The sequence below is a fragment of the Podarcis melisellensis genome (assembly GCF_964234715.1).
Source record: "Podarcis melisellensis genome assembly, chromosome: 6".
Lineage (NCBI taxonomy): Eukaryota > Metazoa > Chordata > Lepidosauria > Squamata > Lacertidae > Podarcis > Podarcis melisellensis.
Window position 1 is genome coordinate 86177775 of NC_138538.1, and position 25729 is coordinate 86203503.

General features: G+C 43.2%; 1 protein-coding gene across 5 annotated transcripts; it reads left to right on the forward strand.

Moving 5' to 3' along the window:
* The first annotated feature begins 3911 nt into the window (after positions 1–3911).
* Positions 3912–25164, forward strand: LOC309371827 (prostaglandin G/H synthase 2-like). 5 transcript variants are annotated; one of them, XM_081914881.1, is made up of 10 exons: positions 3912–3934; positions 11797–11913; positions 13313–13456; positions 14687–14830; positions 15986–16167; positions 19507–19590; positions 20647–20893; positions 21469–21755; positions 22975–23122; positions 24117–25164. In XM_081914881.1, exons 2-10 carry the CDS (start codon positions 11841–11843, stop codon positions 24518–24520), a joined length of 1713 nt encoding a protein of 570 aa, XP_081771007.1. In that variant the 5' UTR covers positions 3912–3934; positions 11797–11840; the 3' UTR covers positions 24521–25164. The 5 variants fall into 5 exon arrangements, with proteins under 5 accessions (XP_081771007.1, XP_081771008.1, XP_081771005.1 ...); XM_081914882.1 differs by lacking the exon at positions 3912–3934 and adding an exon at positions 7907–8082; XM_081914879.1 differs by lacking the exon at positions 3912–3934 and adding an exon at positions 11224–11334.
* The last annotated feature ends 565 nt before the right edge of the window (positions 25165–25729 follow it).

The following is a 25729-nucleotide window of genomic DNA, read 5'->3' on the forward strand; positions in this document are numbered from 1 at the left end:
GTTGTGCCCACAGATTATAGAGCTAATTGTCCTTTTTGAGAACACACTATTCCATTCCTCTTTGTTCTTTTGATTAGTTCAGGCCTAGAAGTTACTTCATCTCTTTCTGATGTCTATCACTTCTCCCATTTAAGTTCTCTTTCTCTTTGAAATTAGGACACTAGTCCTGCCAGTTCCTGAACTTCGTGTTCACTGTTCTTTCCCCACAAGCTTTTACAACCTACTCAGTGCTGTCTCCTCTTCTATGTCTCTTGTAATTTTTAGATTGTGACCCTGTTTTTCTTGGAACCTTTCTTTAAAAAAAAACCCCAAAACCATTTTTGTACATTACTTGCAAGTGCCGTGTGTGTGTTCTAAATAGCTGTAGTTCACTATATGGTGCCAGTTTTATGGAATTCTGTCTTCCTCTGCATTAAGTTCACTGGATATGCATCACACAGCTTCATTTTCTTCCTGTAATATTTCCTTTTTTAAAAAAAACAAAACCAAAGTATTATTTATCCCAGCCTGCTGGTCTTGGTTGGGTGTTTAGAATGATGCCAGATTATGCACAGGGAAGAATTTTGTAGTGACCGCAATCCAGGTAAAGTCAAGTCACATTTGTGTTGTTGTTAACATCAATGGGATTTAAGCATATTCTCTGGATTGTGGCCTTATTTATTACTATAGTTTTAAAACTGTTTGGTGGTGTTGTTTTTTTAACGTTCCATGATGTGCAAAGTGTACTTCTACAAATAAATTATTTGGAAGCTAATTATTTGGTGTCTTCTGCATTTTTCAAATCCCATCGCAATGAACACTAGTGCAAGGAGGTGGGGCGTTTTTGTAGCTATGCAGAAGTCGGGTTTCTGCGCGCGCGCACACACACACACACACACACACACACACGCATCCTGTGTTCAGGAAGGCAAAAGTTGTTGCTGCAATTCAAGGGCACATTCTCCCCAGGCAGGACTACTCAGGGATGTGGTCTGGGAGAAGGATCTGATGAGAGAATCCTGAGGCCAACATTATCCTGGAGTACCACATTCAACTACAGGCCCTCAACATCTCCAACATGGGTGCATGTACCCAAGATTCCCATTGACTAAGGCTTTGTTACCATTCCCATTTATGTGTACTCAATGCATTTCCAGTGTCGGGTTTTTACACGAGAGTTATCCAAAAGATATCTGTATCCTACACTTTGGTGGTCAGTCCTACTGTCTGATTCTCAAACAGGCATCACACCTGTTGGAATCCTTAAGCTGTTCCTCATTTATCTCTAGCCAAGGTTTGAAAGTGATGTGAAACACACCTGGGGGAGTGGGGTGGACACAGTCCAGCTTGAACAGGTCTACCATCTCTAGGCTAGGTAGACTTCGAAAAACGCAGTGAAGTGGAGGTCACAAAAAGGATGGATAAATAAGAAAAGCTTCAATAATAATAATTTATTACTTATACCTCGCCCATCTGGCTGGGTTTCCCCAGCCACTCTGGGCGGCTTCTAACAAAACACTAAAATACAATAACCTATTAAACATTAAAAGATTCCCTAAACAGGGCTGCCTTCAGATGTCTTCTAAAAGTTTGGTAGTTATTTTTCTTTTTGACATCTGGTGGGAGGGCGTTTCACAGGGCGGGTGCCACTCCTGAGAGGGCCCTCTGCCTTGTTCCCTGTAGCTTTGCTTCTCACAGCGAGGGAACCGCCAGAAGGCCCTTGGCGCTGGACCTCGGTCTCCGGGCAGAACGATGGAGGTGGAGACGCTCCTTCAGGTATACTGGACCGAGGCCGTTTAGGACTTTAAAGGTCAGCACCAATACTTTGAATTGTGCTCGGAAATGTACTGGGAGCCAGTGTAGGTCTTTCAAGACCAGTGTCATATGGTCTTGGCGGCCGCTCCCAGTCACCAGTCTAGCTGCCGCATTCTGGATTAGTTGTAGTTTCTGGGTCACCTTCAAAGGTAGCCCCATATAGAGCACATTGCAGTAGTCCAAGCAGAGAGATCCAGAGCATGCACCACTCTGGCAAGACAATCTACGGGCAGGTAGGGTCTCAGCCTGCGTACCAGATGCAGCTGATAAACAGCTGCCCTGGACACAGAATTGACCTGTGCCTCCATGGACAGCTGTGAGTCCAGAATGACTCCCAGGCTGTGCACCTGATCCTTCAGGGGCACAGTTACCCCATTCAGGACCAGGGAGTCCTCCACAACCGCCCGCCTCCTGTCCCCCCAAAACAGTACTTCTGTCTTGTCAGGATTCAACCTCAATCTGTTAGCTGCCATCAATCCTCCAACCGCCTCCAGACACTCACACAGGACCTTCGCCGCTTTCACTGGTTCCGATTTGAAAGAGAGGTAGAGCTGGGTATCACCCGCATACTGATGAACACCCAGCCCAAACCCCTTGATTATCTCTTCCAGCTGTTGCATGCAGATGTTGAAAAGCATGGGGGAGAGGACAGAACCCTGAGGCACCCCACAAGTGAGAGCCCAGGAGTCGCAACACTCATCCCCCACCACCACTTTCTGACCACGGCCCAGGAGGAAGGAGCGGAACCACTGTATAACAGTGCCCCCAGCTCCCAGCCCCTCTAGACGGTCCAGAAGGATGTTATGGTCGATGGTGTCAAATGCTGCTGAGGGATCCAGCAGAACTAGGAAACGGCTCTCACCTTTGTCCCTAGCCTCCCGGAGATCATCAACCAGTGCGAACAAGGCAGTTTCAGTCCCATGATGAGGCCTGAATCCTGACTGGAAGGGATCCAAATGGTCCACTTCTTCCAGGTGTGCCTGGAGTTGTTCAGCAACCACTCACTCAATCACCTTGCCCAAGAATGGAAGATTTGAGACTGGGCGATAGTTGGCCATATTGGCAGCATCTAAAAATGGTTTTTTAAGAAGCAGTTTGATAACTGCCTCTTTCAGCGGGTCTGGGAAGACTCCCTCACAGAGAGAAGCATTCACCACCCTGCGAAGCCCATCGCCCAGCCCTTCCCGGCTAGCTTTTATAAACCAGGATGGGCAAGGATCAAGGAGACAGGTGGTTGGTTTCACTCATCCAAGCAGCCTGTCCACATCCTTGGAGGTAACAGATTGAAACTGATCCCACGCAACTTGACTAGACAGGACTCTAGCACTCTCCCGCCCCGGCCCTGCTCCCACGGTGGAGTCTACCTCTTCCTGAATCTGAGCGACTTTATCCGCAAAAAAAATTGCAAAATCATTGCAGGAGATCATGTGGCCCGTTCTGGGCCCCGATGTAGCAGGTGGTTCCGCTAAATTGGGAGCCACCTGAAAAAGTCTCCTGCTGCTGTTTTCTGCAGATGCAATAGAGCCAGTGAAGAAAGTCTTCTTTGCCGTCGCTACCGCCACTTGGTAGGCTCGACGTTGAGCTCTAACCCGTGTCCGGTCAGCTACAGAATGAGTTATCCACCACCGGTGCTCTAGCCATCTCAGCGATTGTTTCATTGCCCCCAGATCCATGGAAAACCACGGGGCTGATACAATTGTTTATGGAGAAAGAATAACAGAGTTGAAAGGGAACACGAGGATAATCTGTTCCAACTTTAATTGATCACCCCCACACACACTCTGCCACCCTTAGTTTGTTATGAATAAGGGGTGGAGTTTGCTTGCTTCAGGTTTATAAGCCATCACTAACTGGTCCATAAAGGCAGATCATCTGCTGGACCTACTCCAGACACAAAATTAGCACCAAGAGCAGAAATTGCTAATCCTGCAGGGGTAAACAACGAGTAGGAGTCATTGTGCCACAACTCCTCAGGAATTTATCTTTATTATAATATTATATTTATATTAATATTTATCATATCATATCATCATATTATATACTAAATAACAGAAGCTGAGTCTGCTACTTTCTCCTCAAAGTTAGGAAATGTTTTTAACCTGCATTGCTCTGTTTTCTCTCTCTGCCATCAGCCAAGCAGGTGAGCATCGTGACTCCTTTTTCTCCTCCTCTGTTGACCCATTTAAATTAGTTATAACCATTTACAAAAGCCAGTGCTTTGTTGTGCTGCAGTTGTGTGCCCTCTTGCTTCAACCTAAGTCCCGCTGAGTGCAACAGGACTTACTTCTGAGTAAGGATGGGATTGGGCTGTTAAAATGTACTCCCAAGATGTTTCTCATGGTAGTCTCTTCCTGGAGTTCCTTCGGTATTTAAGAATGATTTGGGGTTACAGTTATGGATCAAAGTGGCTCTTAACTGAAAACAATGGGTGGTGTTTGGAAATGTTTAAGTCATCCTGAAATAAGAGGTTAACTTCTAAGTTTCCTGAAAGTTTCACACAGCTGTCCCTAAGAGGCATTTTATGGACAGGTTAGGTGGACGATGAAGTTGAAGGGGAGAAGAAAACTTAGCAGGAGCTCTACAGATCAGAGTTTAGAGCTCTCTGTTTGGACTGTAAGAGCATGAGTGGTTTTATCCTTGTATCTATGAATGCAATTTAACTGAATATAATTATTTCTGGCTTTGTCTCCTCGATACCTGTGTTGTCTGAATTAGGCTTAATTTCCTTTAACAAAAGTCAAATGTAGAGAAAAATGCCTGTATTCTGCCTTCTGTACACTCATTCTGAAAAGATTAATGAAACACTAACTAAATATTATGCCCCCATTCATATCCTTTCCTCAATATCTCTGGCTGATTTTCTCATTGGGAAGGAAATGATATATAAGGGAGAGCAAGGGGCAGGAAGCTTTAAAAGTGTTTGATCTTGGAGCTAATAACAGCCTTCCCCCCTCTATTTTTTTAAAAAAGATATTTTTTAAATTTTTACAAAAAGAAAAAAGTTACAGAATAAAAAAGAAAAAAAGGAGAAAAATAAAAAGTACAAAAATACATAGAAAAAATACAAAATACAGAAAAAGTAAATAGAAAACAATTAAAAACAAATCAATCTTTTCATATCTTATATTTCGTTTACTTGTTTCCCTGACCTCCTCACACCTCCCTTTTTTGTATTCCAGTTCGCATGGCTAATTCAGCAAATCCTTTCCCTCTTTGTTTTTGTCTTAATTCTATATCTTAACATATTATAGCTTTATAATTTTACAATGTTTCTGCAAATAGTCTTTGAATTTCTTCCAATCTTCTTCCACCAACTCTTCTCCCTGGTCCCGGATTCTGCCAGTCATTTCCGCCAGTTCCATATAGTCTATCACTTTCATCTGCCATTCTTCCAGGGTGGGTAGATCTTGTGTCTTCCAATACTTTGCAATGAGTGTTCTTGCTGCTGTTGTAGCGTACATAAAGAAAGTTCTATCCTTCTTTGGCACCAATTGGCCGACCATGCCCAGGAGAAAAGCCTCTGGTTTCTTCAGGAAGGTATATTTAAATACCTTTTTCATTTCATTATAGATCATCTCCCAGAAAGCCTTAATCCTTGGGCACGTCCACCAAAGGTGAAAGAATGTACCTTCATTCTCTTTACATTTCCAACACTTATTATCGGGCAAATGATATATTTTTGCAAGCTTGACTGGTGTCATGTACCACCTGTTTATCATTTTCATAATATTCTCTCTTAAGACATTATATGCCGTGAATTTCATACCTGTGGTCCACAACTGTTCCCAGTCAGCAAACATTATATTATGTCCAACATCTTGTGCCTTTCCCCCTCTATATCATTTGTGTAGCCTGAAAAATGGGGAGAGGCATTGGGACTTCTGTTTTTAAACCACTGTATGCTTTGTCTCTTTTTTTACATCTACTCATTTATATGTGAACAGTCTGTGCTGCAGAGGCTAAAGCTGGTAAATGATTCCCAGTGGTTCTGGAAGCGCTTATTGCTAATTATCCTTTTAAGAGATGATAATAAACTTTTAGAGCCACGTTCGGGGGCAGGGGGGTGTGGTTTAGAAACTGCAATGTCACTTATACTTTGAGTCTCTGAGACCACACATCAAATGCCATTCTGGGGCAGTGAAGATATAGGAAGTGATAGGATCAGATTAAAACCTGCTGAAATAATTAAATTCTCTTCCAGGTGCACAAGATTATACATGCCGACCCAATGGGGCCTGCTTTGGTTACGATGGAATGGGATTCGACAGAGCAGGATAAACTTGACTTTCTGATCTTCTTGTTTTAATTGCCGTTAACTGTTTAAATCGCTATGCTTTTGAAGTGGCTTGTTTCAGTGTGTATTTTAATTAAGAATGTTTTAATGCTTTGGTGGATCTGTTTTATTTTTGCATAGCTTTTATAATTTGTTTTATAGTTTCAAACCTCCTGGAAATGATTTTGGCAAGCAAGTAGCATAAAGATGAATAGCTGAATGAAAACCATTTAGATCTTGCATTACATTTACTCCTGCAAATGAGAGTACCGGTAATTTCTACCTGTAGGTTTTAGTTAAGATTATACCATATTTTTCGGTGTATAAGACACCCCCATGTATAAGACACCCCCTATATTTGGGGACTCCAAATTAAGAAAACACCCCTCAACACTACCCATGTATAAGACAAGCCCTAATTTTAAACCTAATTTTTTGGTATAAAAACCTAGTCTTATACACGGAAAAATACGGTAAATCATACAGAATGACTCTTATTCAAGGATTCGAATATTTGGACTAATGAAATCCATTGTGTAAGATTTGCATGGAGAAAGCCATCACATTTTCCTCCATTTTGCCAATAGTAGACTCCCCTTAATTTCATCCAGAGTTTTTCTACAACTAAAAGTTCAACTAGAAAGACCTTTCGGTGTTAGTGTGTCTTACTACCGTAGCACCAATGGAAGAAAGTAACATTGCCAGGTTGCTAATAATGACGCTGAATGAAGTTTCTTTATTATTATTGCATTTATCTCCCACCTTCCCTCCCCAAGGAGCCCAGGGCAGCAAACAACAAGCAACAGAACAACAAAAACATCTTAAGAACATTAGCTGAAGGTATAGATGTTCAGCAGATGTTCTTAAGAACAATTCCAATACTGGTGCACACTGGGACAAAGTCTACTTCAAAGGCTTGTTTCAAAGGAAGGTCTTCAGTAGGTGTCAAAAACACAACAGAGGTGGCACCTGTCTAATATTTAGGTAAAGGTAAAGAGACCCCTGACCATTAGGTCCAGTCGCGGACGACTCTGGGGTTGCGGCGCTCATCTCACTTTACTGCCTGAGGGAGCCAGTGTACAGCTTCCGGGCCATGTGGCCCACATGACTAAGCCGCTTCTGGCAAACCAGAGCAGCGCACGGAAACAGCATTTACCTTCCTGACGGAGCAGTACCTATTTATCTACTTGCACTTTGACGTGCTTTCAAAATGCTAGGTTGGCAGGAGCTGGGACTGAGCAATGGGAGCTCACCCCGTCGTGGGGATTTGGACTGCCAACCTTCTGATCGGCAAGCCCTAGGCTCAGTGGTTTAGACCACAGTGTCACCCGTTGTGACAGGAGGTAATTCTACAGGGTATGTGTCACGAAAGGCTCAGTTCTTATATTGTACAGAATGAACCTTGTTATAAGATGTTAGCTGCTGGAGGCCCTCAGCTGCAGAGCTCAGGTACTGACTGGGCAAATAAGGGGCGAACCCATCTTTCAGGTATCCTGGTTCCAAACCATATAGTGCTTTCAACAGCAAAACCAGCACCTTGAACCTAGGGGTTTCCCACACCTCCATTTGCCCCATTGCTTCCTCTTGGGGAAACCCAATCTTTAGTGCTGAATCAGAACAAAGAGCAATCGAGTTTCTTATACAAGGCTGTTTGTTTTGATTTATCACTAAAGAGTGGGTTTTCTGGGGGAAAGTAGCAGGATCAAGGCAAAACCCTGGGTCCGGCTATTAACCAGAAGGTTGGTGGTTCAAGTCCACCCAGGGATAACTGTGGGCAGGTTTCCAGCAATGCAGGGGGTGGACCAGGTGATCCTTGTCATGTGACAAAGACACGAGAGCAGAAGCAGCAAAGCAGGCTGGGAAGTGCTGGAACTGCACAATCATTTGGGCCTACTAAAGTTATTCAGGCCTAACTGCTAACTGTTGAATCACTCTGCCATGTGATTTAGCAGCCATTTTCTCTGTGTGTTCTCTGTAAGATTTCAGTCAGAGTCTGTCTGCCTCAGATGTGAGCAGTATGTAATCTCAGTCAAACTGTTTGGAACCATGTTGTTTATGAAGAAGTTTATTTTAACTCAGTAAAGCTCTTTAAGACTCTGCATTATTAATTTACGCTGCGCGTCAATCCTTTGGGTCCCTTCCCAGTTACAATTCTGTGGGACAATCAGAAGTGTTGATGAGCCCTTAGCCTGGCACTCAGTGCAATTCTTTCAGCAATGGGCAATTCTTTCAGGAATAGCCTGCCCTACTGAGCAGCTGCCATATTATACACCAACTGCCGCTTCCGGATCAGTCTTAAAGGCATCCCCACATACAGAGAACTGCAGCAATCCAGTCTGGAAGTTACCAGTGCACAGATGGCTGTGGTCAAGCTTTTCTGTCCAGAAACGGCCACATCTGTCTTAATAAATAGAAGGGGAAGAAATGGGGACTTCTGGGTTAGCGCCAACATCTAATGGCGGATTCCCTCCGAGCTCCGGAGGGGATCGGCTCAGTAGGGATCGGGTTCTACCGCACCGGCGATGCGGAGACCCTTAAAAACCACAGGCGCGGATGCCTGTGGACGTGGCGACTCGGCGGGCACCATTAGCGCCCCCGACCCACAAAGGAGCCTTTTTAAAGGCTTCGGAACGGGGGACGGGGAGCGGCGCGGTGCTGAGAGTCTTCTGCTTCCCCTGCTGAGTGAAGCCGCATGCCATGGATGGAGAGCGCTGACTTTTTCCTTTAAACATTCGGACTAAAAAGCAACAACCCGTGAGTAACAAGTAAACTGGACTTTTAAATTAGGACTTTTAAATTCGGTACGATCGGGGGTGGTGTAAAAAGGAAGTCCGCCCCCCGTCTTGTAGATAATCTAAAGCAAGGACCAGATAACTAAAGTTGAGAGAAACATCTTTGTCTTTTTGGAAGAAAAATCATTATTTTTGCGATTGGACAGTACAATTAATTTTGCTGGAGGATAAGAATCGGTTTAGGCTAAAGTGTAACCCCCCGAGATCTGGGAGTGATCCGGAGAGAGACCGTCAAAAGATTCAGAAGGCTTTGACAGCTGTCAAATTAGCAGTCAAAGTTGGGGAACAAAAGGAAACTTTGTTTTTGGTACTCTGCTGGCTAGACTTTCTTTAATTTGGATACAAACTGTCGGGAAGAAAGGAAAATAAGTTACATTGGACTTTTGGATTGATACTGGAAAGACACTAAGTAAACAGAATCCCTCTAGAGGGAACTTTGAGATATTGCAAGAAATGGCTGTAAGTGGAAAAATACTCACTGAGCTGAATAGGACTTTCTATCTCCTGCAAAAGCTCCAGGACCAGAGTGATATTTTGACTACAAAGATAACAACGTTGAATGAAACAGTAAAAAATCTTATGGGAACAGGAAGAGATTTGACACAAGTTACTGTTACTGAACCAAAAGCTCTTGAAGTTGGAACAGAATCTGCTGCAGCTGGGGAAATGAAATTTGATAAAATCCAAGAGACATATGAGGACTTTCTGGAAAATGAAGGTGAAGCCACAATGTTGCGGAAGACCAAGCTAGACCAGAGGCCTGGTAGCACAAACTTGATCAAGATGGAGGCTGGAGCTTTTGGGACATATAGATTTAAAAGATTTAAGAAATATAATCTGAGCTCCACCCTTAAATACAGAGGCCTGCCTGGAAGAAAATTGGACATTATTGGGATAGAGCTTCTTCGAGAGTGGGTGTTGAAAACAAAGGATTGTCAAAAAAACCGGCAGAGAGAAACTGAGAGAGGCTTAAAAGCCTCAGAACTCTGGGATCCAGGTTGAGAATAGATGGACTGATGGACATTGGTTTGGGGATCAAAGCCGGGAAAGGGTGGGTGGGATTTGGGAATTTAAAGGGTGTTAAAACATAATTTGTTAAGTCCTTTTTTATATGTACATTTTTTTCATTTTTTTTCTTTTTGTAATTTTTATGGAATGTGGAAAAATCGTGGAAGGGAAGGTTGGGTCGACTTTAGGAAAAAGGTTTAAGATTAAGTTAAAATTGGGTCTTTTAAATTAAGTAGATATAAGGTTTTAAAAATAAATTGAGGAACGAAGGGAAGAGAAGGAAAATAATAGCATGATCTAATTAAACTATTAAGGTTGAGAAATAAGTTAAGAACTTGCTGAGCGGAGAATAATGAAATTATAATACAGAAGGGGGAGATGTGAGGAGGTCGGGGAAATAAGGTTTAAGAAAAAAAATATTGAAATTATACTTGTTTTTTGTTTGTGTGTGTTTGTATGTCTCTGTGTGTTTATATGTATCATTTGAAACTTTAATAAATATTAATAAAAAATAAAGAAATGGAGGCAGTGATTTTACTTTCTTGGGTTCCATGATCATCGCAGATGGTGACAGCAGCCGCGAAATTAAAAGATGCCTGCTTCTTGGGAGAAAAGCAATGACAAACCTAGACAGCATCTTAAAAAGTAGAGACATCACCTTGCCAACAAAAGTCTGTATAGTTAAAGCTATGGTTTTCCCAGTAGTGATGTATGGAAGTGAGAACTGGACCATAAAGAAGGCTGATCGCCGAAGAATTGATGCTTTTGAATTATAGTGCTGGAGGAGACTCTTGAGAGTCCCATGGACTGCAAGAAGATCAAACCTCTCCATTCTGAAGGAAATCAGCCCTGAGTGCTCACTGGAAGGAAGAAGGAGAAGAAGAGGAGGAGGAGGAGGAGGAGGAGGAGCAAGAAGAGTTTGGATTTGATATCCCACTTCATCACTACCCAAAGGAGTCTCAAAGCCGCTAACATTATCCTTTCCCTTCCTCCCCCACAGCAAACACTCTGTGAGGTGAGTGGGGCTGAGAGACTTCAGAGAAGTGTGACTAGCCCAAGGTCACCCAACAGCTGCATGTGGAGGAGCGGAGATGCGAACCCAGTTCACCAGATTACGAGTCTACCGCTCTTAACCACTACACCACACTCGCTCAAATCCTGAAGCTGAGACTCCTGTACTTTGGCCACCTCATGAGAAGAGAAGACTCCCTGGAAAAGACCCTGGTGTTGGGAAAGATTGAGGGCACAAGGAGAAGGGGACGACAGAGGACGAGATGGTTGGACAGTGTTGTCGAAGCTACAAACATGAGTTTGACCAAATTGTGGGAGGCAGTGGAAGACAGGAGTGCTCTGGAGTCAGACACGACTAAACAACAACAATGCTGAAGCGCAGCAAAAAATGGAAAAGAAGGGAAGGCACAAAAAATAAAGACTGTTCAGGGCACTACTTGCAGCTGCTGGGATCTTGTAGGTAAAGGGCTTGCCTACTGCTGCCTCCTCATCCTTCTACAGCCATACCATAACATGTGAAGGATGCAGTATCAAAGTAAAAAAGGCTGAATGTAATGTGAGAGCAAATATAATCTAATAATATCAAGCAGCAGTGAATCTATTGGGATCTAATTCATTAGCACTAGTTCATGGATTTTTATAAGACTCTAGATCAGCCATGTCCAAAATCTGTTTTGGGGGCCTAATCCGGCCCACCGGTTGGTTTAATCTGGCCCCTGTGACAGTTCATTTTTTCCTGGGGTAAAATCCTAAAAAACCCTCAACAACTTCAATCCTTAAAAAAGCTCAACAACTTTGGTCGGCCCTTTGGTTGGCCCTCGCGGCTCTTCACTTCATCAAATTTGGCCCTCTTTGAAAAAAGTTGGGCACCACTGCTCTAGATGTCACTTAATTGCACACCTCTCGATTCCTTTTCAGTTAATCCTTGCTGCTCAAATCCATGCCAAAACAGAGGAATCTGCATGACAACAGGATTTGACCATTATGAATGTGACTGTACGCGGACTGGTTATCATGGGGAAAACTGCACTACACGTACGTACTGTATTCCAGAAAGTTACACTTGCACAATTAACATTTGGGAGAAAAGCCATAGTCCAGTGATGTAAAGAGCACATCATTTTGCAGTGTTGGTTCAAGTTAAAAATGGGTATAAAAGGAGAAATTCTGGGGCAAGTTTGGGGCAAGTACCAAGTACTCTTTGGTGAGGGAACTCCTGTAGAGATTTAAAATCACAACATATGTAGCAAAGTAAGCATGGCAATATAGGCTATCGGACCTTTAAAATGTGCCCTTTCAAGTTCCTTCAAAAGTTCCACTTTCCCTGCAGCATGGGAAAAGACCACACGTTTTTTGGTAAGTTAAAAATGGTTTACTTACAAACTCTCCAAAGGTCAGATTCATGAGCTTCAGAAAATTGCACAGGCAATAAAACTTGGCTTAATTACAAAGTGATGAAGGTTCCTAAATTATTGTAGTGGTCTGGCACCCTCAAACTCATAACAGTTCAGCTTTGTAGTAGCTAACCAGTTGAACTAATTGGTATAAGAACTCAGTAGCGGTTTCTCTGAGTCATGTGGTCTAAACAGGAGCAACCAGCTCAGACATTCTCACATGTTGAACTTCTCAAATAGACAAAGGCTTGATTACCTCGTTCCTCTCAAAATGAGGGGAAGTGGACATATTTAAGGCTGGCAGGACAGCTTGCTCTATGGTATTAACCCCTTCATGCATTAATTAGACTTAAGCATGTCAGTTATATGAGGCTGGGTATCCCACAAATGGGATGCAGGTGGTGCTGTGGGTTAAACCACAGAGCCTAGGGCTTGCCGATCAGAAGGTCGGTGGTTCGAATCCCCGCAACGGGGTGAGCTCCCGTTGTTCGGTCCCTGCTCCTGCCAACCTAGCAGTTCGAAAGCATGTCAAAGTGCAAGTAGATAAATAGGTACCGCTCCGGCGGGAAGGTAAAGTGTTTCCGTGTGCTGCTCTGGTTCGCCAGAAGTGGCTTAATCATGCTGGCCACATGACCCGGAAGCTGTCTGCGGACAAACGCCAGCTCCCTCGGCCTATAGAGCGAAATGAGCGTGCAACCCTAGAGTCGGTCACGACTGGACCTAATGGTCAGGGGTCCCTTTACCTTTAGCTTTATCCCACAAATAGCTGGTTCCAGGTTCAATTTCTGGTGGCACCAGGTAAGGTGGGGAAAGACTCCTGTTTGACGCCAAGGAGAAAGGCCACTAGTCAGTGAAGTTATTACTGATTTAGATAGCAGGACCAGTGGTCAGGATTTATGGGAAATATAGTCCAAAAACAGCTGGAGACCCACCTTTCGCAGATTCTCCCTGGACATATGGCGGTCCAGTTTACTTCAGTTCTTATTTGCAATTTTTCATGAATGTTTTCCCTAATTTTCATTGCACTTCATTCCTTGCAGCCGAATTCTTGACTTGGCTGAGAGCGATGCTGAAACCTGCTCCAGCCACAGTCTACTATCTGCTCACTCACTTCAAAGCAGTATGGGATGTAATCAACAACACCCCTTTCCTCCGCAACACCATCATGACATACATATTGATGTGTAAGTAACCCTACCTTTCAATGCTGTTCTTACAGAATAGTCCTATACGCATCTACTCAGAAGTAAGTCTCACCGAGTTCAATGGAGCTTGCTGCCAGGTCAATGAGTATTGGATTAGAGGCTTAATAGTGGGGACAGGTATTTACCTATACATGTCTACTCCTTGAGAAGTCTCATTGAGTTCCATGGGCCTTATTTCCAGGTGAACGAATATAGGCTTGGAACAGGAGGTCAGCTATATATATCTGAGCTCTTTGAGGTACCATATGTTGACTACAATAGTTGTCATTTCCATACATATTGACCTAATGCAGTAACTGAATTCTACCCTCTAAGCTTTCTAATAAATGGCATTATGGAAAGCAATAGCTGAGTCAATAGTCTTCCTTTTCATACCTTAGGTGCAATTTGCTTCTTGTAGAAGATGACAGCAAAAGTGAAAACTCCTCTTGAGAGGTTTTTGTACAACACACATTTAAAATGAGCTTTGTGGTCTGTATAGCTGCCTGTACTTCTGCGAGGGAAGTTGGGGATCTTTCTCAAAGGGTTTTGAGCACCCTCATCTGATTACAAATTTCAGGATTCTCCATGGGGTTTGACAGTGGTATGTCCTCCCACTTTCCTCAGTGGGCAGTATCATGGCCAGGCCACACAAGTGATCCAGCAAATGACAGGCCCAATCACCTGGCTGCTGACTATTGGCCAATGCCAGCAGACCTTGGATGGACATTCGCCTGGTGGTGGGCCCACCTGACCAATGGGGACAGTTGGGTCCACTCCCAGGGGTGGTTTAATTGTGGCCTGCCCAGCAGACTCCCCTGCCTTGACAAGAGGTTTTTGGTGTCATAATTTTTTAGAGTTGCTATGGCCCCAAAGATGCAAAAATGCAAAGAGTATAAAATTGAGAATGGGCTTATCATCTCACATCACTTCTGAAATTTGCCTTGCTGTGGTCAGATCTTTAATTGGTGAGGTTTAGATCAGGCATAGGCAAATTCTGGCCCTCCAGATGTTTGGGACTTCAATTCCCATCATCCTTGACCACTGGCCCTATTAGCTAGAGATGATGGGAATTGTAGTCCCAAACATCTGGAGGGCCAGAGATTGCCTATGCCTGGTTTAGATCCTCTGTGAAAGCAGACTGTATATTAATTATCACTTCTTAGGTCACACAGTCATTAATTGCTTGCCCTGAACATAATTTCTTTTATTCATCCCTTGGCCATCTAGCAAGGTCCAATTTAATAGAAAGCCCACCAACGTATAACAGCCGTTATGGTTACAAAAGCTGGGAAGCCTATTCAAACCTTTCTTACTATACCAGAGCACTTCCGCCGGTAGAACGCAGCTGCCCAACCCCTATGGGTGTGAAAGGTAAGAAGGGGCAAAAATCTGAATACGTGAAGATAAGAGAAGATGAAATATTATTCCTCCTCTATGTACACAAGGCCAGTGGGGGCAACCCTGGTCTCCCCCCTCAATGCAGTGGTCAATCATGTCCAGGGAATACCTCAGAAGGGCTGAAACATTAGAAAATGTGTCAGAAAGAGAAACACAAGATGTCAAGCATTTGCTACATCATAAATCTTCACATTGAAAGGTTTTGTCTTACTTTGTCAAATAAGAAGACGGTAGGCTTTTAGAGGATGCTAGCAAGTGATGCATTTGGGCATGTAAAGGGACCCCTGACCACTAGGTCCAGTCGTGACCGACTCTGGGGTTGCACGCTCATCTCGCTTTATTGGCTGAGGGAGCCAGTGTACAGCTTCCGGGTCATGTGGCCAGCATGACTAAGCCGCTTCTGGCGAACCAGAGCAGCGCACGGAAACGCCGTTTACTTTCCCGCCAGAGTGGTACCTATTTATCTACTTGCACTTTGACGTGCTTTCAAACTGCTAGGTTGGCAGGAGCAGGGACCGAGCGACGAGAGCTCACCCCGTCGCGGGGATTCGAACCGCAGACCTTCTGATCGGCAAGTCCTAGGCTCTGTAGTTTAACCCACAGCGCCACCCGCATCCCAATTTGGGCATATATTGGGAACCAAACTAATAACAAACTGGTTTAAACCAGAACTATATTCAGCGTACTACTTTAGAATTAGACTAGTTCCAAAACACAAAGAAGTTATCAACATTGTACATTTGGAGTTTAACATACTGTACTGTACATTTGGCGTTTTGCATATTTACATTTTCCCTGTCAAATTCCTGTAGGAAGGACTGCTCCCCACATCAAATGGGGGGTGCCTTTTGCTTGGTCGTGCCCAGCCCCCTGGATCCCAGTGCGGCTCCTGGTAGTTTGGGCTGGTTTTACCTTCCCCTCGCTGGATAGTTCTCTGCCTACCTCAGCCAATTGCCCAATCCCACCTGGGGAAGCGTTGCCAAGGGATCAGCCAGGTAGGGGGAGGGACCGCCCTGCCCACACAACAGAAGGTGAATCTTACCTGTAGGAAAAAAGGAAACTGCAACAGCTATTCTGTTTCCAGTACTTACAAGTGTCAGAAAAATAAATGATTATTTTACATCCCAGGCAAGAAGGAACTTCCAGAGTCTAAACTCGTTGTGGAGAAAGTTCTACTTAGGAGAAAATTTATTCCCAGCCCTCAAGGCACAAATATCATGTTTGCGTTCTTCGCTCAACACTTCAGCCACCAATACCTCCGTACAGAAAAGGACAAAGGACCAGCCTTCACAAAGGCCTTTGGGCATGGGGTAAGCTGAAAGAGTCATGACTTCGACTGGTTAGCTATTACAAAGTAGAACTGTTATGCATTTGAGGGTGTTGGACAAATACAATCTGTAGACCTTATAAATGTTAGAATTCAACTAAGGCTTAGAGGTGCCGAGCTATGTGCTAGACACTTTTCTTTCTTTTTCATAATTTTTATTAAATTTCCTGTTTTACATTTTTCACTTAATCAACCTTAAAATATCATCGACTTCCCTTCTCTTCCCATGGTTCCTTTTGCATAATGCGCACTCATTCTTGATAATGTGGGTGCCCTTTATGGGATCGCGCGCGGTGCTACGGTTCCCAGGGAACTTATTAATAAAAGGGGGGTGGCTTGCTTCTCAGTGTATTATTTGGAGGTTCACGCCCAGCCTCAGTTATCAAGTTTCTTGCTGGGATGTGGGGCCATCCCCATTTATAAATAGGGGGTGGAGCCGACAATAGCCAGGCAGTCGGCCCCGGAGATTCACCCTCCCTCCTCTCCCTCTGTTTAATGTTTTCTTGTTTACAGGTTAACTTTTTATTCCTGTTTAGCGGGTGCTGCTATGGTCTTTGACTGCTTGATGTTGAAGGACGGGGAGGAATTTTTCCTGCATTTTGTCTTCCCCATAGCAGTTCGTCACAACTTTGGCGGTTATGGCCTTGGGGGGGGCGTGAAGGGGTGACTCACCCCCCTGCGGTGGCAATTCCAGGGTCCCCTCTTAAAGGGGTGATATATATTGGGTGTCACTGGCCACACACTGAAAAGTTGTCAGTGAACTACCCTGCATGCGGGGATATGGGCTTGGCTGCCTGCTACACTTACATCTCACAGAGCACCCTCATATCCCGTTTACCCTGATGAGCTCCAGTTCCCTCCAGCTGGGGGGCTGGGAGGGATACACGCCTAAGGCCTACGCCAAGGTCTTCCTACATTTGGAAGTTTAATAAAGTTGTGGCCTAATTTTTAATTCCAGAGTCTTTATTCCTTTCTTATGATCCCTTGGGGCTGGGGATGTTGCTGGTACCAGCTCCATCTGGTACGTAGGCTGAGACCCTATCTGCCTGCGGACTGTCTCGCCAGAGTGGTGCATGCTCTGGTTATCTCCCGCTTGGACTACTGCAATGCGCTCTACATGGGGCTACCTTTGAAGGTGACTTGGAAACTACAACTAATCCAGAATGCGGCAGCTAGACTGGTGACTGGGAGCGGCCGCCAAGACCATATAACACCGGTCTTGAAAGACCTACATTGGCTCCCAGTACATTTCCGAGCACAATTCAAAGTGTTGGTGCTGACCTTTAAAGCCCTAAACGGCCTCGGTCCAGTATACCTGAAGGAGCGTCTCCACCCCCATCATTCTGCCCGGACGCTGAGGTCCAGCGCCGAGGGCCTTCTGGCGGTTCCCTCATTGCGAGAAGCAAAGCTACAAGGAACCAGGCAGAGGGCCTTCTCGGTAGTAGCGCCTGCCCTGTGGAACGCCCTTCCAGCAGATGTCAAAGCGATAAACAACTACCTGACATTCAGAAGACATCTTAAGGCAGCCCTGTTCAGGGAAGTTTTTAACGTGTGATATTTTACTGTATTTTTGGTTTTTATGGAAGCCGCCCAGAGTGGCTGGGGAGGCCCAGCCAGATGGCCGGGGTATAAATAATAAATTATTATTATTATTATTATTATTATTATTATTATTATTATTATTATTATTAAATCCCTATGTATTTTATATAAACTACACCATTCAGTATCCCATTATTACATCAATCAAAGCTTATTTACACTGTTGAATTTATCTTAATGCTGCCCACATTTCCAAATATACACAATTTCCTCCATATATTCAATAAACATTTTCCAATCTTCTCTAAACCTATGTTCTTTTTGTTCTCTTATTCTGTGTTAGGTCCGCAAGCTGCACACATTCCATCAGTTCAAGTTGCCATTCTTTTTTAGTTGGGACCTCGCTCGTTTTCCCATTTTGCTGCTAACAAAACACAGGACTCAGTAGTGGCATACATAAATAACCTTTTATGACACCTGGGAATTTCAGGCTGAATTATCCCCAACAAAGAGGACTCTGTTTGTTTGTTTTTTTGTTTTTTTTTTGTTTTTGGAAAAGTACTTTTAAGCATTTCTTTCAATTCATTATGAATTATTTCCCAATACTCTTTTACGCTTTTACAGGTCCACCACATATGCTAGAACGTACCCTCAGCCTCATTGCATCTCCATGTGCTAGACACTTTTAATCCCCTGGAATCAGCAAGTGTTAAAAGATAATTGTATTTTAGTGTTCTGTTGGAAGCTGCCCAGAGTGGCTGGGGAAACCCAGCCAGATGGGCAGGGTATAAATATATTATTATTATTATTATTATTATTATTATTATTATTATTATTATTATTATTATTATTATTATGCCAAGCTAGCCTCCTGGGTCGAGGTAAAAGCCTGGGAGATGTGTCATTAAGAAAAGAAGGCTCAAAGTGTAGGTTAGAATGGTGAGAGGAACTGTGTGACCAAGACACAAAGCAGAAGGCAGAGCATGGTGTCTGACATCTGTCTGAATTGAAAGCTACGGCTATGGGAGAAGCAAGACCCTTTTGGCCTGTTAATCCTGTGAGACCCTCCATCGTAGGCTCAGGTTGTATATATTTGTAAATAAGCCTTATATCATAAAGATGCCACAGTCTCCGCTCTGCCTCATTTCCAAAAGAAAATATGGACCCTGGATAAGTGCCTGGAATCTTTTGTACCGCTGGAGATTGGGGTGGCATGCAACACAATTTCTATTAGTTCCTTCAGAAAGCAGGAACCCTTCTTAACAACCTTGTTTACAATGATATGTATCACCACCACCCTGTGTTGTGTATCAGAAAAAAATCAGTTTTATATGCCATGGCTCATTCTATATTTAACCCAAATACAGGCATGCAATAGCAACACAATTTTTCTATAAATTAAGAATATTCAAATCATGACGTATTTTGAGGACTGACCAAACTCTCTCCTCCGTTGTACCCTCACTGCAGCATATATTGTTCTGAAACTTTTAGAGGGAGATAACTAATTTTACTGGACATTTACGAAGTGTTCAACTTTCTTTGGGCGACAACTAGTACATTTAAGTAATATTCTGTCTGTTTATATATATATATATAATTTTTTATTATTTTCTTATAAACAGCTTTTCCATCAAAACAATAACCAACTTAAAAATCCCTTTTACTCTGCTGAGCTTATTCTGTCTATTTTGTAAGGGCTTCACCCTGAATCTATTTGTTTCTCTGTCTCATCTGTCAAATTAAAAATCGGACGTTCATGTTCCTATCATTTCAACAGGTCGATCTAAATCATATCTACGGAGAGAATTTGGATAGGCAGCTGAAACTCAGACTATTTAAGGATGGGAAGCTGAAATTTCAGGTTGGTTTGGACTTTTTCTGAAAATGCTGCAGTGTGTTGAGAAAAAGAGAGATTGTATTTATGTTAAAGTATTTACTTGGAAGAATGGTGTGTTCCCTCTGATGCATAGAAGCCCCACAGACATTTTAGTAACTGCACCAGCAACCATTTTCCCCCTAGATAACTATTTAAGGAGTATAGAATATCACAATGCCACAATCTCACAAAAATCTCTGTACTTGAAATCCACTGGAAATTGACAAGTACAGTGGTACCTCGGGTTACAGACACTTCAGGTTACAGACGCTTCAGGTTACAGACTCCGCTAACCCAAAAATAGTACCTCAGGTTAAGAACTTTGCTTCAGGATGAGAACAGAAATTGTGCGGCGGCAGGAGGCCCCATTAGCTAAAATGGTACCTCAGGTTAACAGTTTCAGGTTAAGAACAGACCTCCAGAACGAATTAAGTTCTTGACCCGAGGTACCATATAACCATATTATATCTGAACTGGATTTTAGTATTTTTTTTTTTTAAAAAAAAGATTTTTATTGAAGTTTCAGAGATTTATATAAGAAACAAAACAAAACAAAAATACAAACAAACAATACACAAACAAAAAAGAACAGGTATAATTTCAATCCCTTATTTTCTTATAACTTACTTCCCCGACTTCCTCATACCTCCCCTTTCTGTATTCCAATTTCTAGTTTGTTAATTCAGCAAATCCTTTCCCTTGTTTTTCATTTAATTTTTAACCTTTCTTTTCATTTTACTTATCCATTACCGCTGGAAACCATGTAATTTCTAAATTTCTAGAATGTCATTCTAACATTCATTAATTTTACAATGTTTCTTAAGATAGTCCTTAAATTTCTTCCAATCTTCTTCCGCTGTCTCTCTCCCCTGGTCTCGGATTCTGCCAGTCATTTCTGCCAGTCCCATATAGTCTATCACCTTCATCTGCCATTCTTCCAAGGTGGGTAGATCTTGGGATTTTAGTATTCTTGGCTGAAATTCAGTATGATAGAAGATTCTATATGTTGCCATGCTCATTTATTTGTTTTTTTAATTACAGATGATTGATGGAGAGATCTACCCACCTACGGTCAAAGAAACTCAGGCAGAAATGATCTACCCACCACATGTCCCTGAGCACCTGAAATTTTCTGTAGGGCAAGAGGTCTTTGGTTTGGTTCCAGGGCTGATGATGTACGCCACATTATGGCTCCGGGAACACAACCGGGTCTGTGACATTCTGAAGGGCGAGCATCCAGAATGGGATGATGAGCAGCTGTTCCAAACTGCCCGGCTGATCTTAACAGGTAATTCTTACAATTGCTCATGGTTAACACACAATTACTTGATGAATTTTTGCTGCTGCTAGATGTGGCGATGGCCATCATCTAAGATGTCTTTAAAATGGCCGAGACAATTTCATGGGAGATAGCTCTATCACCGTTTGTTGACTATTGTTGATTCTGAGCATCTCAGGGACATTTTGTGGGCCGTCGTTGGAAATGTAGTGCCAGACAAGATGGACACTTGGATTGATCCAAGAGGACTGTTCTTCCATTATTTAATGTTGCTGTGACTTTTAACTGGGAGCATGGCATTTCATAGCAAACTTTCTGTTTGCCTGCTGGATTTTGGTTGGCCTGCTGCAGATTTGGTTAGGGACTTGACATTGCTCTGGAAACAAAACTAAAAGATTTGACTTTATTGTGGGACAACAGGAGCGACCATCAAGATTGTGATAGAAGACTACAGCCTGAAAGCGAGATGAGTGCCGCACCCCATAATTGCCTTTTTCTGGACTTAACCACCCAGGGATCCTTTACCCTTTTATTGTTTAGGAAATGAAAAGACTGACTGACTTTTGTTTTCTGTGGGGAAACAGGAGAGACCATCAAGATTGTGATTGAAGACTACGTGCAGCACCTGAGTGGCTACAACTTCAAGTTGAAGTTTGACCCAGAGCTGCTCTTCAACCAGAGATTCCAGTATCAGAACAGAATAGCGGCAGAATTCAACACCCTTTACCACTGGCACCCTCTCCTCCCTGATACCTTCCAGATCCATGACCAAGAGTACACATACCAGCAGTTCATCCATAACAACTCCATCATGTTAGAACATGGTCTTTCCCATATGGTGGAATCCTTCTCCAGGCAAAGGGCTGGAAGGGTAAGAATGTATTTTCTACTAAGAAATTGCATAGCCTTCATCTCGAGGCAACATGATACAAGTGTCCTCCTGTATTGTAAGTCACCCTCGTGTCTGAAAGGCCTTTAAACACAGAATGATCATCAATGGGGCCTTCTGAGATTTGGGGGACAGTTTTGCAGTATCTGCAGCTTTCTCTGTGGCAGCAGCTTTTATTGATTTCCCGTTGTTGCATTTTCTGACAGAAGGCTCAATACCACAAGCAGTTTTACATTGTAAATCAGGAGATGAGCGTCCAATCTTTTACACTTGAAGTCTGGTTGATTTCAAAGGGGCCAGAAGTTCCTATGACCTACTATTCCATTTGATCAGTTTATATTGCAACAGATGCACAATAGACATGATTAGTTTCTCTACATATACTTATAGAAAAGTAGCTTTTATCACTGAAGTGGCAAACCTGTTCACTATTCTGCTTGAAGGAACTTGCATGATGGAATGTTCCTCAGTTTTCTCTTCTAAAAAATTTTCCTTCTGTATACAAAACTGGAAGTTGTGGAGAAGAATTCAAGTCTAGTATTTTCCCTGGGTTTTTTTTTTTCCTGTGTGAGAACTGGACTCTGAGTTTAGTCTCAGTGAGAACATACAGCTCTGTCTGAAGTAACCAAGTTTAATGCAGTCTTCTGTGTTTTCTCTACTTCTCCATTCTACCCAAAAGAAGGCCAACTCCAAAAGCTCACATTCCTATTTTTGGAACCATATGGCAAGGCTTGTAGGTATTATGCTACGCCATGCCATACTTGTTCCAACATATGCAGCATTTAAGCTCCATTTTGTTACTCACAAAAGGGACGCGGGTGGCGCTGTGGGTTAAACCACAAAGCCTAATACTTGCCGATCAGAAGGTTGACAATTCAAATCCCCGCGACCGGGTGAGCTCCTGTTGCCCGGTCCCTGCTCCTGCCAACCTAGCAGTTCGAAAGCAGGTCAAAGTGCAAGTAGATAAATAGGTACCGCTCCAGCGGGAAGGTAAACAGCGTTTCCGTGCACTGCTCTGGTTCGCCAGAAGCGGCTTAGTCATGCTGGCCACATGACCCGGAAGCTGTACGCCAGCTCCCTCGGCCAATAAAGCGAGATGAGTGTCGCAAACCCAGAGTCGGTCACGACTGGACCTAATGGTCAGGGGTCCCTTTACCTTTACCTTTTTGGTACTCACATTACTCCATTTCTTTGATAACAGGTAGCTGGTGGGCGGAATGTCCCTGCTGCAATGCAGAAAGTAGCTAAGGCCTCCATTGATCGAAGCAGGCACATGAGATACCGCTCCATGAATGAGTATCGGAAGCACTTTATGCTGAAACCCTTTCAGTCATTTGAAGAGCTCACAGGTAAGACTTGTCCTCTACTTAGAGAAAAACAGGAGCTGCTCTTTATGGGCAAGGCTGCACAGCTTAGAGATCAAACCGCTGCTTTGTATGAGGATGTTTTGGGTCCAATTTTTGTCATCTCCAATTAGTTAGCAATTAGCAGGTCCAGGATTGTGTAGGCAGCTAAAGGCTAGATGCTCCAATGGGTTGGGTTGTGGTTTAGTCGTTCAGTCGTGTCCACCTCTTCGTGACCCCATGGACCAGAGCACGCCAGGCACTCCTGTCTTCCACTGCAGCGCTCATCTCGCTTTATTGGCCGAGGGAGCCGGCGTACAGCTTCTGGGTCATGTGGCCAGCATGGCTAAGCTGCTTCTGGCAAACCAGAGCAGTGCACGGAAACGCCGTTCACCTTCCCGCCAGAGCGTTACCTATTTATCTACTTGCACTTGACATGCTTTTGAACTGCTAGCTTGGCAGGAGCAGGGACCGAGCAACGGGAGCTCACCACGTCACGGGGATTCGAACCGCTGACCGTCTGATCGGCAAGTCCTAGGCTCTGTGGTTTAACCCACAGCGCCACCTATAAGGAGAGATGCTCAAAAGGGAAACTGCATGTTCTAAGGATGGAAAGGAAGAAAGCAGAGGTTGTGGGAAGTCTTTCTAGGGGATTGTTTTCCATAAGACTATTCTGTGTCAACCATAACTTTCCTTGCAAACATTTTTATATGATTCATTCATTCTTCTCTCGCTGCATTGACTTTCTCCCTGTTGATGCAAAATTTATTCAGGATTGCAGAGCTTGACTTCCCCACCATACTATTTCTATTTCATGGCAGCTTTTGCAACACTAATGAGTCAGGGTCTCTCCCTGTCCTCCTTTGTAAGGCAACTTCCTTTCTTATTCTCAGAACCTCATAGAAGAACCTGCTAATGATTTACAATCATATACAAAACCATCCCCCCAACTGTTGGAGATTCCCTTCTTAACCATGATTTTTGCCTCTTGTTATCACAGGAGAAAAAGAAATGGCTGCAGAACTTGAAGAACTCTATGGGGATATTGATGCTATGGAGTTCTACCCAGCTCTTCTTGTAGAGAAACCATATCCTGGAGGTATATTTGGTGAGACCATGATAGAAATTGGGGCACCGTTCTCTTTGAAAGGTCTCTTTGGGAACGCTATTTGCTCGCCAGAGTACTGGAAGCCCAGTACCTTTGGAGGCAAAGTTGGCTTTGACATAGTGAACACAGCCTCCATCCAAAACCTTATCTGCAACAATGTGGAGGGCTGTCCTCTCGTGGCTTTCCATGTCATAAACCCTGCAACAGCAGCAGCAAATATCTTCAGCACCTCCAGCACAGCAAGAGACGAGATTGGCCCACCATTACGATCAAAAGAACAGTTTGCTGAACTATAGGGAACAGTGTTTTGCATATTTATTTATTTATATCATTGTTGCTGCTGCTGCTGCTGCTGCTGCTGCTAACAAAAACCACTTTAAAGGCATGTTCATCTTAGATCTGCAGGACCGAACCTTTTGGTTTTTAAGAATATCTACTGTACTAGAAAGATGAATTCCAAAATGGATCAGGGCATGAGATATGCTGCTTAAACTTGAACAGAAATGATAACTCTGCCTCTTAAACTTGACAAGAAGGACCCTAAATATGAAACCATTTTAGGTGTCTAGAAGTGATATTTCATGGAACAATAAATCCTGTTATTAAATCATGCTAAAACCATTCCTTATTAGCTATGCAGTTTGAAATGAGATCTAACAGCCAAATGGCCGCTTTCTAAACCCATAAATTGCATTCAGCTGTTGCAAGTGGTGAGGGGCTTATGCTTCCTCTTTTCAGCTGTGAGAAGTGGAGTTCCAGATCCCATCTAGGCCTCACAAATGTGATTTGAGATATAGCACTGTATGTTCCAGAGCTTCTTTATAACACAGCCGCTTAGATCTGGTCATTTCAACTTTTGGATACTGACACTTTTCAAGTTGGCTGATAAACACTTACGAAAAAGAACTATAAACATAATTCGTAAAAAATAAACCAGAAATATACTAAATATGCATTCTGATTAATAGCTTGGTTATTGCCAGTTTTGCAAATTCAAGGCCCTTGAATCAGACCATAATTTCTCTAATCGATTGGTAACTTGGGAAATGTAACCTTATTCTCGTACTGTAGGTATTAAAATTTTCATGTTGCTTAAGAAATGCATGTTTAATACTATGGTTCTGAAGCCCATACATTACTGGCCCTATTGGTTGAAAAACCCTCTGTTATTTGTCCTCTGGCAATTGATATAATGATTATCTGTTAAACCGAAATGATAATGGAGAAAATATTGCTGGAAAAGGAAATATTGGTGTAACCCAAGGAAATATGGACAAAAGTCACCAGGAAACTCTTGAGAGAGCTCTATGAGGTCTGCTGTTTGGGCTTTTGTAGCCCTCAATGGAGGTTGCTCAGGAGAACTTCTGGTGGGTTGTGCCCACAGACTATAGGGGTAATTGTCCTCTTTGTTTTGAGAACTCTCTATTCCATTTCTCTTGGTTCTTTTGATTAGTTCATACCTAGAGGTTTTTCATCTCTTTCTGGTGCCTCACTTCTCCCTTTTA